The 15,951-nt window shown below is 42.6% G+C and overlaps 2 protein-coding genes across 2 annotated transcripts in view; both read left to right on the top strand.

Moving 5' to 3' along the window:
- The window catches only part of golgb1 (golgin B1), a 125,660-nt gene that overhangs the window by 80,017 nt on the left and 29,692 nt on the right, over positions 1 to 15,951 (top strand). The window lies entirely within an intron of this gene.
- Positions 922 to 14,961, top strand: LOC110964706 (G1/S-specific cyclin-D2-like). Its single transcript, XM_022213506.2, has 5 exons — positions 922 to 1,322; positions 2,192 to 2,407; positions 6,063 to 6,222; positions 9,093 to 9,241; positions 12,127 to 14,961. The coding sequence occupies exons 1-5, from the start codon at positions 1,128 to 1,130 to the stop codon at positions 12,289 to 12,291; spliced, it is 885 nt and encodes a 294-aa protein (XP_022069198.1). The 5' UTR covers positions 922 to 1,127; the 3' UTR covers positions 12,292 to 14,961.

Here is a 15,951-nt window from a genome sequence, read left to right as displayed (position 1 = left end):
TTGTGGACATTATGTGCAGTTTTTTGTTTGTTTTACAGCTAGCATGTAAATTAATTTCTTTTTCTGTAATTTTAGATTTAAAAGTATATTTTTTTCTAAATGTGTAGTTTCAGTGTACTCATTGAACAAGAATAAATCAGTTTTTTATGAAAATGCAGATTTTTGGTGTAGCTATTGTGAATCGTTTGATGCATTTTTGAACGTTAACATGTAAATCAATCCTATTTTTCTATTATTGACTGATTTAAATAAAGTAAAAACTGTTGTTTGACTGTTATATTACCATTCATAAAGACACAGATTTTTGTTGTGGACATTGTGAACCGTTTGACTCGTTTTTAAACATGTAAATAAATAGTTTTTTCTATTGTTGGCTGATTTAAATGTAGTAAAAATAGTTATTTGACTGTTATATTACCATTCATAAAGACACAGATTTTTGTTGTGGACATTGTGAACCATTTGACTCGTTTTTAAACATGTAAATAAATAGTTTTTTCTATTGTTGGCTGATTTAAATGTAGTAAAAATAGTTATTTGACTGTTATATTAACATTCATAAAGATGCAAGTTTTTGATTTGGTGGTGTCAAGATGTACAATTTTGACCTGCTTATTTACAGCCAATGGGTATATGAATTCGTTTTTATTTTGGAATGATACGTATAATTAACAAAACATGGGAAATCTGTAAATAAACAGTGTGCAAAAATTAAAAGCTGTTAAAAATGTAGCTTTTTTACAGTGTGTGTTGAATTTGCTTTCTGAAATCGAAACGACCTGAAATGGTCAGTCTAACTGAAAAAAGCCTGGTTTATTTGTTGAAGTCGCTTTACGGGAAAAGACCTCGGAAGTCAGGCGGATGTTAATGCTTTTATTGTGAAAGGCGCGCCGGAAATGTCGCTGTGACTGCGGCGGCTTGACGGCAGCTCAGAGGAAGAAGCTCCGAGAGGCAGCAGGACTGCAGCAAACACGGCAGTTTCAGCCTCATGCTTCGTCCTGGGCGCTTCTCCTCCTCCTGCCCGGTGTCGAAAACATTGTGACACTATTTATTTTTTTTATACACACACATATATATAATTAAGTGACAAATATAAGAACAAAAGGGGTCAGCAGGGGCGCCGAGTCATGGAGCTCTACTGCCTGGAGTCGGACGCAGCCGTGAGAGCCCAGCCGGACCCAAACATCCTCTATGATGACAGAGTGCTGCAAAGTTTATTAACTATCGAGGACCGATTTCTACACCAGTGCTCGTACTTCCAGCGGGTCCAGAAGGATATTCAGCCCTACATGAGACGAATGGTGGCGGGCTGGATGCACGAGGTTGGTGGGCATTTTGTGCATTGATGTGCTAACCTCACCGCTTTAAGCTAATGCCACTTTTAATGCCACTTCTTTTTTCTTTTTCCAAGGCTCATTTCGCCTCATGCACTGAGTGTTTTTAGCCCACGGAGAGTTAACCTGTTTGACAATTGAATGAGAATGACTCACAAAGGCGTGGGAGAGTCGGAAATTCCACCACGAAGAAAATTGAGCTTCAAAGAAACAGCCTAGCTAGATATTTACATTGGTTAACAGCTGCAAACTCGGTGTTTTCTGCTAATGAGCTAGCCAAGGCGATAGAGGAGACGCTAATCTTAATTTACATGATCGAAAACCCGATGTTTTCCACTCAGAATAATTATTATTAATTTTTAAAAGTGACTCATGCTCGAGGCAGGGCAGGCACCATGAGTGCAGAGACACTTTCATTTTTAAACTTGAAAATCACCCACTGTTTGCAGACTATGCCTGCTTAAAACCGTCGGGAAGTGTGTTAGCAAAACGTGTGGACGTTTTGCACATTTTGTAAAGCTTCTATATGATTATCCTGATTTTTAAAACATACTTTTTGAAATGAGGCAAGCCCCAACAAGGAAGAGGAGTTGAATGGGGAAGGGTGGTGGTGGGGCTTTTTGCTGAAAGACTTCCTATTGAAATAATGTGTTTCTGCTTTGCCCTGACTTTGCAGCTTTTCACACATTTAAAGAGACCTGAAAAAATGATTCTTTGGACATTACAGACCTGTGTGCAAAAATCCCACTCATGTTAAACTGAGCTTTTAAGTAAACAGTGCAGTTTTGTCTTGTCCATTTGTGTCCTTTTTACACATAATCTGACACTTTTCTTGTTAAATTTCTCCCTTTTTCTAGGTTTGTGAAGAGGAGAAGAGTAATGAAGACGTCTTTCCTTTAGCCATTAATTATTTGGACAGATTTTTAGCAGTGATGCCCACCAGAAAGAGTTATTTGCAGCTTCTGGGAGCTGTGTGCATGTTTCTGGCCTCCAAGCTAAAGGACTGCAGGCCGCTGTCGGCAGAGAAACTTTGCATGTACACAGACAACTCCATCACACCACGGGAACTGCTGGTAAGAAGTGAGATTTCAAAAGTCCCATTCATTCGTTCGTTCATTCATGGGGGGAAGAAAAAAATGCTGTCACATTTTTCGGATGATTTTATAACGCTAATGGCTGAATTGGTTTCACAGGAAGTATCCCATTTTCCTTATAAGTGGAGCCGTGCACAATACAGCCACATCTTTCTTCGGATCCATGTGGGCCGAGGAGGGGTGTGATGCCACCTAGTGCCAGTTATGCAGCATAGGAATATGAACGCCATGCAGCACTCTGTCTCACAGTCACATATAGAAAATATTATGCTATAAAAAGCTCAAGAGCTCCCTGTGTTTATGTGGTTCTTAAACAAACGGAGCTTAATGACATTCACTAGAATACTTTAAATTCTTTCTTCCTAACATGCAGCTTTTTAGCCAAACTTTAAGGCGAGGATGTGAGTTGTTGACCAGGAAATGTGAAAAGCTGCTTTCGAGAGTTTTATTAGTTAGTTTTCTTCTTTATTTGCTCATATAACAAAATTGTCAAAAAAAAAGAAGAGCAAAAAGCAGTCAGCTACAGCCCAAGATGACGTCTTTAGATGTTTTGTCCGAGTGTGCCCGAATCCGATGATTCATTAACCAAACATCCTCAGATTAAGTCCACATACAAGCTTGTTCTTGACCTTCTGACGGTGTCACATGGTCCTCACCAGCCAAATAGGTTTTTATCTGAAGTCAAACAGCAGTTGGTGAGTCAAGATCGTGAGATGTTCAGCTCTCTGTTGAAGAGCAAAGACAGAATCAGTCAAGAAAAGATGTCACCATGTCACAATTTGCTCAATATCTTTTGGTTTATGACCGTCGTCGGGCATCAAAAACACTTTGACAACAAATTGTGTAATGAAACACTTAAAAGTGGATTTTTTTGGATATTTTTTAACATTTTATTGACAAATAACTGTTACTTGTACCCGCAAAGTAAAGCAAAAGATCTTCTCAGCTACGAAGTTTGGACGTTTCTCTTCAAAAACCTACTTAAATGAGTAATTGTTAGTCGATCAACCATGAATCAGCTCAATATATCAATCCCAGACCAGTGCACGTGTTGAGGTGAGGCATGTTTTTTTATTTCGGTCAAACTGCTTCATGTGATCTCTATACATCCTCCTGCATCGCCTGCAGCTGTCCAGTCCCATCTGATGCTCCAGATTGTTGTACGACTCCAGATTCCTGGATATCCTCCCAGGATGCACCGGAGCGGGCGGCAGGAGCTTGTGAAAGATGTAGCATCTCTTCCTTGTAATGAACTCACTGCTGCTGCTTCAGCTGGAAGAGGGAAGTTTAAAGGGGTGAGGTTTAGTCAGGCAGCTGTCCAGGAAGTGAGCATACGACGGCAAACCTCCGCCTCGCTCGCCTCGCAATCACCGATCTGCACTCGGGCGAGGAGTCTGTATGTCGCAGGTTATGTTCAGGAAACCTACGCAAATGTGAATGATGGGGACATTCAGATGGTAGAAGAGCGTTTTATGACGGTGGGGGGGGCTGTCCCTGCCGAGCGTTGGGGTTTTGCTGTTTACTACGTTTGCTTTTACATAGTAGGAGGTGAGAAGCTGAAATGTGTGTGTTTTAGTTCACTTTAGTTTTTTTTTTTTTTTGGTGAGTATAAAAGTGGTTTCTGTATCAACATGCCTGCTCTCTAGACTTCATGCACTTGAATCAACCTTCTGTCTTCTTTTTCCTCCCCATATATGAGCATAGTCAAATTACACAGAGTGAATCCGGGCTCATCCTCGACTTTGAAGCCTTAACTCACCTACAGTGTAAAACACGACGCGGGAATTTAGCGAAATCGCCTAATCTTAGTGTTTACATTTTATTCATTTAAGCTCTTCTCAGCTTGTGATCATCAAACTCCCCGACACCAGCATTTTAGCAGACTTTCCTGCCTGCGTCATTTTAGAGTTAAGCCCCTTTTTAGGTAATCTGAAGACGACACAAGACTCCAGACTTAAGTTTTGCACCGGTGCCACCGAGTCTGTCACGTGGTAACACCACAACCAGATCTGGTGGCACCACTTCCGCAAACATTAAAGAAAGGAATGCGTGTTGTTGGAGAAACGTTTCAGATGCCTTCACCACCGGACAGGACCACAGTGTTGTTATTGTATTATTATTGTGAAATGAAATCATGAGGCAGATATTTACACGAGATAAAGTGTGGCAGTGTTTGATGTGGAACAAAGTGTAAAACTCTGATCAAAGACAGATGGTCAGGAATCCAGAGGAGACGAGGGCTAAATTGAAATGCGTAATAGCGCTTTATTAGTTGCCTGTTTTTCTTCCAGACAAGTATTTATGATTTGAAATAACAGAAGGCATCTCCTCTTTTGACCTGCCTTGTTAAGTTTGGTTCACAGCGCTCTGCTAATGATCAGAACTTGTGCGGACTGGAATCAGTTTTTTGGACGATGCAGGAGTTTGTGCTGCGAGGCGTCATCGTGCAGCTCTGAGGTTTGTCGAGTGTCGTCATCAGTCTTAGCCTCACCTGTGTACAGAACTTGTGGGTGCTTGGAGCAAAGAGAGACTCTAATTTGTTGCCAGTTGATTTATTAATCAACGCTGCTAGTATTCATGGACCCATGCTAACGCTGCGGAGCTATAAAGTTTGTAGATTATATCGCTGACAGTGACTTCCAAAATGTTAGACTACATGCATGATTTTTTCTTTTTAAAGTCGCATTTATTTTGAAGTGACACGTTTGAATTTCAAATAAAATTGCAAAACAAACAAAATGGAAACTTTGCTGCATCTTTAATTTAACTCATAATAATGAACTCCGGTAAAGTGTGTCTCGCAGGAGCACTTTGTGATGATTTAAGCAGATAATTTAACAGATAAGAAGTTTAAATGAATTACTTGAACCACCGTAAAATATGTAAGAGTTAACGCTGATGCTTTTTGATAGTAGGACTTAGTTTTTTACAAGGTCGATGAACAAAATATCAAAACTCCAGAATATGGATGTAACAGGACATGTAGAAATGATCATTTGTTTTCCATTCACAAACAAATTTAAAGTACAGCATCATAATGTTATTCATATGTCATTAAACTGGCTAAGCAAAACTTAATGAAACCTCCCAGCGATCTGATTGGTTGATTGAGAGTTTGGAAAAGCTTCACCAGCTACTTGTTTCTGAGCACTTTTTAGAGACACTTTAGCGACATTACGGTGAAACGTTAGTAAGCCGATTGGTTCCGAAGACTAAGAATTAACACAAACAGGAAATTAAATGCTGCTGCAGACACTCAGCGTATTAGGAGTCGTCTCTGCAGTGCAAACTCACTGTGGCTGTTTGAGGCTTGTGACAGGAAGGAAGGGGCTAGCTGTCTCATTGGCAGGGCCTCTAAGCGGGGCAAAGCTTGTCACATGCCGGCGATGCGAACACAAAGGATGCGAGCAATGAAAAAGGCACGCAGATAATAAGATACAGCGAGGAGAGATAAAGCGAAGAAATGTTGCTCTTCTTGCAGAGCCATTTCCTCTGGGGGAAAGGGACAGACTGTGATCTTTGTCACGGTCAATGGCGGCATGGCAGCGTGCCATTTGACCCCCTGACTGACTGGATTCGGCTCAGAAACAGAATTGAAAGTGACTGACAGTTTTTCGTCTTCTCTCTGCTTTAGGACTGGGAACTGGTTGTGCTGGGGAAGTTGAAGTGGAACATGGCCTCGGTTATCCCCAATGATTTTATAGAGCACATCATTCGCAGGCTGCCGCTTCCCAAAGACAAGCTGGTGATGGTGCGCAAACACACGCAGACGTTCATCGCCCTTTGTGCCACAGGTAACCCGCCTCACGTGCCCTTTTTCCACGATTCCTGTGCTCGCTTCACATGCTCTGTTTGCTGCCCTGTTATTCCTGCATCCACCAGAATATTCCCACACACACAAACATTCTCCCATCGTGAGTCATCTGTGACCTCTTTCTTCTCTACTGGCTGCCTTATCCACTTTCTAGTCTTTCCACAGCCTGCAAGTGGGTTTTTTCTCTTCACAGCTGCTAAAAGCTGCTTAAAGTGGTCATGCACGTTTCTGTGCAGAGCCTGGGAAAACTCCTATCAGCGCTGTGTTTAGATTAGCCACACATGCCGGTAGTGATCGCGATTGTATCGTACCAGTACTTTTACTGCAACATCCAGGCATTGTGCTGAATGACTCAGGTGCAGCTGAACTCCTGCACTACTCCCCCCGGCGTTGTTTGTTGACAAGGAAGCTTCCAGGTTTAAAAAGTCAGGGCACTGATCCAGCGATCTTCCTTCCTCCTCCCATCCCGGCCTCGTGTCCAAAATAAACTCTGGAGACTCTGGAACAAACTCGGATGTCCCCTCAGGCCTCTCTCTAGGTGAATTTTCACGGCATTCCTTTGCCTCTGCTAGGAATCCCTCTAATATTTTCATATCCTGGACAGAAATACTACTGCAGGATCACCTAATACACATAATATACAGGACTTGCTGTGTCACAAGGCTGCCTTTCATCTCCCACCTCCTTTTAGCTAATTCAATGAAGGAAATAAAACAAAGGAGGTCCCTTTGGTGCAATGAAATTCCTCACAAACGTCAGTGTGGTCAGATCTGGCCAATAAGCACTTGTTTACTAGAGCTGGTTGTTGGACCCGTTGGCTCCTTCAATGAGTTTCATGCCCTGTTAAGCACAGTTTTAGTGTCACACTTCTTTTTTTATATATATTTGGGTGTGTTTCAGTGGTTGCTTCTGCTATTCATAAGCAGCTGCTTATATCCAAGCACAAAGCAGCCGCAGTGGAAAAAAAAGGAGGCCTGCTGTGGGCATGCAGTAATGTAAATGTTTGGAGTTTTATATGGAGTTGAGATGTTATTCTTATATTAGAGGAGCTCCTCCTATGGACAGCTGCTCCCTGGAGGAGAAGATGGGCGTAGCAAAGCAGGCTCCTCTCTGGGGTTTAATCAAAGCTATCGGGCCACCAGGACTGGGCTGGATTGGAGCAGTGGGTTGGACCTGGTCAGCTCCGAGCCATCGTGTGCCAGTTACCTGCCATGTGCGTGTGTGGAGACACAGAGGAAGTTTGTGTGCTGTAATTGCTGCAGGTAATGCAGCACTAATTAACGTTTAAAAGCATATTTTTGTGGCGTGCAAGCTTGTAAGCTCACCAACAAGCGGAAACAATCCAGTAAAGGTTGGATTAAGGCTAATTGGAACTGGTTCATACAACGTGTAATTAGGGCTGGGCGATGAATCGAATTAATTGGATTAATTCGCCTTTTTAAAACCTGATGATTTGAAAATTTGCCAAATCGTAAAATCGAGGTGAGCTTAAATATATAACAATACAGATTCTTCTTCTGTCTTTCACGACTTGTGCACTGGCGTTTGCTTCCGCCTCTCATCTCCTTCCGCCAAAACACTCACACCCCCATCATGGCGGACAGAACAGCAGACGAAGAGTTGGTCGCGAAAAAAGGGCCTCATGTTACATCGATTATATGGAAGCGGTTCGGCTTTGACAAGACTGACACCGAGCAAACTACAGTCATGTGCAAGGATTGCAAAAGTACTGTGAAAACCAAGAGTAGCAGCACAACTAACCTCTTTCAGCACCTCCGTCAGAGGCATCCTAAAGAAGCAGCTTCGGGAGTGCGGCATGGCTAGCACTAGCCATAGCAAACAGACCGCAAAGAAACAACAAAAATCGATTAAAATCGTAATCGTCCAAGATGACTAAAAAAAAAATCGAGATTTTATTTTTTGGCCATGTCGCCCAGCCCTACATGTAATCCATCCTCCTCGGAAATGAACCCGCTGAACCCCAAAACTCACAGGTGAGGTTGAAAGGCATGTTATTTTTTTAATTTAAAATCTCCAAACACCATTTATTGGAGACAGAAACTGTGAAAACGGAGAGAATCATCAGACTTTGTGGTTGAGCTAATCCTCCCTTATGCGCTGTTCCATTCAGGAAATGATCCAAATCTGAGCCAAAATCACCATATTTCATCAGAACCGCTTGATATGTACATTCCTTTAGGAGATTACAACATTACAATGTCAAGTTGTTGGTTTCAGAAAGCTGCCAAAGTGTTTGGAAAAGCCCTCCTTCCAATCCGGCGTGAGAAATCTAAGACGGAGGTGTTCCATCACGTTTTGTCTACAAAACATACTAGCAGCTTTAACACCACTTTGAAGGACTTGTAGTGATCACATTAGATACCTGAGCAGGTGAAACTGACATCACTAAAAAAGGATTAACTCAGTCTGAGTACTCGGTACTGGTTTTCCTCTCCACGGCCGCCTCCTCTTCCGCCTCCTCCATCCAGGCCTGTTGTCGCTTAAGTCTTTTGGACTTGGATACGGACCGGAGGGAGTCATGCCTGGAACTCATCGCCCAGCGAGTAGGAGGATTCCTGCTCTGCTTTTCTAATCAGAGCTGAGGTTTCTATGAAAGAAGCCACACAGGTTCCACCGCGCTGCTACGTCTGCTGAAATCCAGACTGTGGGAAAATCAGGTTCAGCTGTGGAGCGTGCATATTGGAGATGATTCAGATGTTTTCACCTCTCATGCATCTCTCATCCTTCCTCTGGGCTGATTTTAAGTGATGTTTCTCTTCATGTCGGAGTAGAAATGTGATTGCTGTCTCTGTGGCCTACAGTCACACGTTAATGCTCTGTCCTCACCAGATGACCGCCTCGCCATGAACCCTCCTTCCATGATCGCCACCGGCAGCATGGGAGCTGCTGTCTGTGGCCTGCAGCTGGACCACAACGACCAGAGGCTGAGTCGAGACAACCTGACAGACCTGCTGGCCAAGATCACCAACACCGAGGTGGTGAGTACCACGGCGGGGGAAATTTATACACGCCAGAAGTAATTCAGTCAATAGCGTAAGTGCTGCGTAACAATGCATTGTTCATAGCAATCATTGCAGCATCTCACGACAGCAGCATAAAAGGCTCTTTGGTAAACAACAGCGATGACTTCAGTAGTGGCAGACTGAAGCTATTTACTTTTCATGGAGAGAGGGAGAGCGAGCTTTTGGCTCTTGGCTGGGGAGCCAGACTGCAGCTATAAAGAGCAGCGGCAGAGGGAATGTCTTCTTAAAACTCGGAGCCCACATTCTTGCGGTAGGACACATGCAATTTCTTTGCAGGGCTCCCGCTTTAGCTGTGTGCCCCTCCTGGTGGAGGATGAAGACGAGAAGATCTTTTCCAGTAAAGAAGCATTAAGTTATCCAAACTGTCATCGTACCTGCAGACAAACCGACTTCTGCTGAGCTTTAAAATACTGCAGCATGAAGAAACACAGTTTAGAACTCGCCATGAGCTTATTTAAAGCGTATGTACCACATGCAGTAATAACATTTTGAGCTTTGTACTGAATGCACATCAGGGAAATGATTACAGTTGCTTCGTCATAAACCGTGCATGCTTTTATCATGATATTTATGCAGTTAATGAGTGTCAAGAAAGCAGTAATTTGATACTTTATGCATATGGTTTGTTGTAAATATAGAGGGAGTGAATGGGCCTCCATAACAATTCATTAACTAAAAATTTAGAGTGTGTAGTTGATCAGTTTCATTGAGTTTCTATGCATACACCGGGAAAGATACACAGTGAAGTCTGTGAAGTGCATTTGAATATTTATATCTGAAACTTAAACTGTTATCAATCAGAAAAGGCATCACAGCCACAAAGAATTACGTCACGCTCATTAAATAAGCACTACGTATGCTGCCATCCGTTCATTGTCGGAATATCTGGTGATGCACGGCAACAGTCGAGTGCAGAAATCCAGAAAGCCACAGAACCAACACTGTTGCCGTTTAGCTTGCGGTTGCGTTGCCATGGCGACGTGGGCCCCGCGACCCAGCCGTCACAACAGGCGCTCCGACTGCAGCCCATCGGGTTCCAATTATTCGTACATTTTAAAGGAATGTTGGCCTCTTTGCGAGCTGCGGCTCATTCTTTGGGAGTCCTGCAGACCTCCCACATCTTCCACACAGACCTGCAGGGGGGGTGACGGAGACAGACAGAGAGAGGATCCCCTTTCATAAGAAAAGCTGTCCAAAAACATCCGGTCCCACTGTCCCATATTCTGTTTTACACCCAAACTCAGGAGGTCAGAGTGCAGTAGGTCAAAGCCATTTCCTCTAGACCTCCACGTGGGACTGACCGTGCTGTAAACCCACAAGGGGGGGAGGTGGAGGAAGGGAGTCCAGAGTTTCAGATCTGCTTGTCTACTCCCTGATAGACCCCAGAGGTCTTTCAGGGCCCCCCCCGACTTCCTCCCTCGCTGGTTCGGTCATAGCTCAGACATGCACACGTCTGGTGTCGGAGGATTCCTGTGCCCACCGTGCAGCTCGCTGCTTGGTTTTGTGTTTAGTGGAGTCTGCTGGTACCCATTGTTCTGGTCGTGATGCAGACAGGACCACCTACTTCAACTCGCATAAGTCCCCGCTGGTATGCCGTGCATGTGACCAAAGCTGTTAAACAACTTGCATGTTGAACGCAGCAGAAATGCCAACATTTTGCACGCTACAGTGTTTGCACACAGGTGTACTGGTTCAAGCCTCTGCAGTCTGTCCATCGGTCTGTGAAAAGAGAGCGCAGTTTTATTTCTGGCAATGTAATGTTGCTGAGAAATCATTTGAAAGTGGCGTTCACTCAATGTTTTATTTGTGTTCAGACCATTTAAATTCTTTGAATCCCTGATTGTTTAATGCTTTCAGTGATTTACAATTAAAGAGTTTATCTGCAAAAACACATAACTCCATTTTATAAATTTCCAGAAAACTTATTTTTCATTATTTACTTGAGATAATAATAACATTAATGCATTTTTCCTCTATTTTGTCATGTATTTTTCTACTGAGTCAAATCCACTCAACTTCAGTTTGATGGATATTATCTCAAGTAAACAATAAAAAAGCTTTCTGTAAATTTATCAAAACAGAGTTATCTGTTTTTGCAAATAAACTCTTCAATTACGCACTATAAATTCCAGTGTAAAAGGCACAGAAATGAGTTGGGCTACAGTCACTTTAAATGTTAGCAGACTGTGCTGTGGTTTTATTTCTTCAGTGTTTTTGCTTTGTTTGTGTGCAGAAATAGTAAAATGTTATTTTTTTAATGCTTTTAAAACCTTTTGTGATAGTACTTTGTGTGCAGCTTTCTACGGATTTGTTAAACTCTATAAGCACTAGAGCTGGACCCGAATATCCGAATATTCGTTCGCTATGGCGGTATCCGGATATTAATTTTGGTATCCGAATATTCGCCTCGCCCCCCCTAAATATTCGGAGCTCGTCTCTTCGGCTCATCTCGACTCTGACGTCACGCTTCACTTCGTTGCATAAACACAAGACACGATGCTGAAGACCTCCGCTGTTTGGGAATTCTTCAGTTTAACTGAAGACAAAATGAAGGCAAAATTTGGACCCGGGAGACCAGACGAACGGATCCGAATATTCGGGCCGTCTCCGCCACAACCCTCTCCCCCGGACGTTACCGGGCGGAACGAATATTCAGATATTTGTCTTTAATAGGGCCTGAATATTCGGAGGCCAGAAACCGCTATTCGGGCCAGCCCTAATAGGCACATGTGATATTTTTCTCCCACTTTGATTCACTCGCAGCTTTCTGCTTTGTTAAAATGTGTCTCCGTGATACCTCGACACGTGTGTTTAACCACTGCTGATCCTTTTTGTTCCAGGACTGTTTGAGGGCTTGCCAGGAGCAAATAGAGCGTGTGCTGGCCACCAGCCTGCAGCAGGGGCAGCAGTACCGGCAGGAGACCGGCATCAGGGCCGGCAACAAGGCCAGGGAGCAGCAAGACCAGTCCAGCACCCCCACAGATGTGCGTGATGTCAACTTATGAACTCCCATTGCCACCTGACTCACACAATGCCGCCTGCCAATGAACTGACGGGGGGTGAGGGGCCCTGAGCAGCCAGTATCTACATCGGGTCGCCCCTCCAGTGATGGTGTGACAATCTATGAACTTTTAGAAATTAAGAAATTTCTAGTTTTTTTCCTTTTTTGCCCCATTCACACCTGGTTGGGTGTACTTTCAACTTTTGTACGGGCCACATGTAATCAAACAAGCTATTTAAAAGAAAAAAACAAGGTAAATTCTTGAAAACTTGATAGTGCCTTAGGTTCCTAGAGTGGAAACCTGAATATATTTTCATACTTGAAAAACAAAAGCATAATTATATGAAATATACTTTTTTTGATACAACCTAGCAAAAATAGATATGATAAATGATGTATATTTAGCTAGCATTTAGCCATGTTACTCTTTAACCATCTTTACCAAACAGTTATCAATTTACAGTTTTAATGGGATTTTCCTCGTTTGAAAGTCCGTATAGCAGTGATTGAAATGCTGATACAGTACATGTCAATTATACTAAGCTGATATCCAGCCAGAGGAGCGCTACTGCCGCTAGCCGCTCTGTCTGCCATACTGTGCACCTGTAGCACTGCTTACTATTTATGCAGAGAAGTTCTGGCTAGGAGTGGGCTGGGCCTGCTCGCAGAGCAACGGCATGAAGATGGCTTGAGGTCTGGAGCAGTGACTGAAAGTGATTGATTCTGACTTCTGTCTGAAAACTGCTCGATTCCACTGCAGGCTCCACAGACCGGCGTGTTAACGGGACTGTACGTACACGTGTTTGAATTCAGCGGGGCCACGTTGTTCTGTTTCTGGTGTAGCTCATACGTGTTAGAGAGCAGTTTGAGAGTGTTCAGTGGTTGGTTTGGAGGGCATTTCAGCCTCAGCTAGGTAGTACTGATGTCACGTTACTAGAGAAAGTGGAGGTTTGGAAAGTTTTTACCAAGTTTGAGAGGAAGCGGGTTGAAGGGCTTCCAGAGAGGATTTTGGAAAAAAAACAAATAAGAAGGAATGTGGAAAGTGATTGGAAAATGTAAGAAGTCTGGATGGATGAATGACAATGAAACAGTGGGGGGGGTTCATTTTAAGCTTTATGATGTTTCTGCAGTGACGCTCAGGAGGAGAAACGATCCCTGGTGACGTCCGGTTCAGGCGTGCTGCAGTTTCTCCTGTTATCAGTTTTACCATTTAGCTTTTTACAGAGAGGGCGACTTGGAACAATATCGATGCACTTTTAAAACACACTCCTTAAGGTTGGTAAGGGGATGGTGGTTCAGTAGGTTTTGGGGGTCTTTTTTTTTTTTTTTTAGTTTTTCTTTAAGTTATTTGATTTTTTTCTGGGCTGGATTCCCATGGGGGTAACACACGGTGTCTTGAAAGCTACGCCCCCTACAGGTGAGTAGACATAGGATAATCGGTGTTATAGTATATAAACTAAGAAAAGCCAAGTCACGTGTAGACTTCAGTGCGATTATTTAACCTTGAACTTGAATTTTTTTTCCAATTCATAGCCACCCCTCCCAATAGTTTTTTTTCCCAGAAGTTACATACTGTGTCCTGCATATTGTTGTTCATGTTTTGTTCTTTTTATGTACACCGCTCTCTGAAGTTTTAAAACTGCCATTTGTGTGTTTTACACGCGTGTATATAACCAATTTCTTGTTGAGCAGAAATGCTTGAAAGCCTCATTACACTTTAGAACTGAAATGTGGTTTCTAAACTGTATTCATGCATGTTTGACTGTGCAAAAAGCCAAATATATTTTCTCCTCCCCAAAAAATGCTTTAAGCAGAAAAATGTTTATGCAATTAAAGGTTTTGTTTATAATTTGAAAGAGATAATTCCAAAGTAAGATAGATTATATACGTCGTTCTCTTGCTGCTATGAAGCTTTTCTTTTCTAGTCTTACACAAAGATGCCTTATTGTCATTCACTTGTGTGCTGCTATATTATGAAATTTTGTATATGTAACATGGCTTTCCTGTTGTATACCGGAGGGAACGTAACACAGTTTTGGTGCGGGACTGGAAGTACTCGTGTTTGCCGATCTCTTTGATTAGCATGTTTTATTCTTTTAATGTTTCATTTGTATCTTTATATTCTATCATATCCTTGCTGCTTCTTTGTAATGTTTGTGTACCTCAGGTTAATTTGGACGGATAGAGCGAGAGCCCATCTCATCATTACCTCATCACACTTGACATCACACACACACATCGACTTCACTCTTAATTATTATTATTTTTGGACGGGTTTCACTGTTTCTGTCTGGATGAGAGGAAGCATGCTACTTCTACTCTTCAAAATGAGAAATGTCAGACGCCAGATTCCACCGAGCAGTTTAAATTTCATGTGTCTGGTGCTAAAACAGCCTATACTGTATGCCATACATGTATCGGAAAGACAAAAAAAAAAGTTTTATTTTTTTCCTACTTGGACGTTCATTGACATGTTTTGATTAGTTCATTAAAATAAAGTGGAATATTGTTTATTTTTGAGGTACCCATTTATTCAAAGTCTAAACCATGAGAATGTTTTTTTTTTTAATCATTGTTCAGTGTGGTTGTTCATCCAAACTCCTCTCCCACTGTCCCTGTGTGCAACCACATCGTGTACCTCAACAATTTGTCTTCAATAAATTGGCTAAAATCACGTGGCTGGTTTATTTTTGTCTTCTTCTGTGTTGGCTCTGTTAGTTTTGTGAGCTCTCGCACCACTTCTGCCACCAGGGGGCGAATATATTACTAAAAACTGGACCATATGAGACATTTCTTTGCCCTCTATGGTGTGTTTTATGATGTCAGTTGGGGAAAAAAAAGCTTGGAGTGTTTTTTTTTTTTTTGGTCATAGAAATGGCATGATAGACATAATCTAAAGTAATTTTCCAAAAATAATTACAGCATTGCAGGAAACATTGTACCATTGTGGAACAACCTATTGGAATTAATGTGTCTGGAAACAGGCTCACTGCTTATGTAAATTCACGAAGCAGTTCTCAGCAGTGAAGCATAGCTACACTTTGAACACTTTTTTCTCCATCCACACAAGACGATGGTCAGTGTTGATGGCACTGATGAGGCTGGACCTTCTTCTCAGCCGGGTGTCCCTCAACGGTTTCCTCCTCTTCTTCAAAACTTTCCTCTCACTGCAACTTTAGCTTTGAGTTTCGGTAAGCTGTATACATCTGTCTTCGGGACACCAAAGTCCTTGCAGTCCCTCCAGTACAAGAACCACCAAATCACTAGAGTGTAATCCTTCATGTGGAACACAATCTTCAGATACTGCTGTTTTTACCTGACCTTTCATCTGCAGAGAGCAATCAGCGAGTCTGGAAGATCCACTCCTCCCATACTCTCATTGTATGCATATATGCATGCATTGTATGCATTTCACTGGACTCTATCATGACTAGTGGCTTTCTCTTTAAAGGCTCCCCTTTCTTTCTTCTTCACCCTGCCAGTCGATTCTGCTGCTCTCCCCCAGTGCTTTGGTTTTTTTGGGTTGTACCGCTTCAGGACACTTTTTCCGCTTAAATGGCACGATTTGCTCATCAACACAAAGCCTCTCATCTGCTGGAATTGTTTCTAAGCTTTCAAGGAGTGATGTCAGAGGAGGATGCACCTCACGAAGCCGGACATGGCC

The sequence above is a fragment of the Acanthochromis polyacanthus genome, chromosome 1, assembly GCF_021347895.1.
Source record: "Acanthochromis polyacanthus isolate Apoly-LR-REF ecotype Palm Island chromosome 1, KAUST_Apoly_ChrSc, whole genome shotgun sequence".
Taxonomy (NCBI): Eukaryota; Metazoa; Chordata; class Actinopteri; family Pomacentridae; genus Acanthochromis; species Acanthochromis polyacanthus.
Note: the sequence above shows the minus strand (reverse complement) of the source record. Positions and strands in the feature narration are given on the sequence as shown.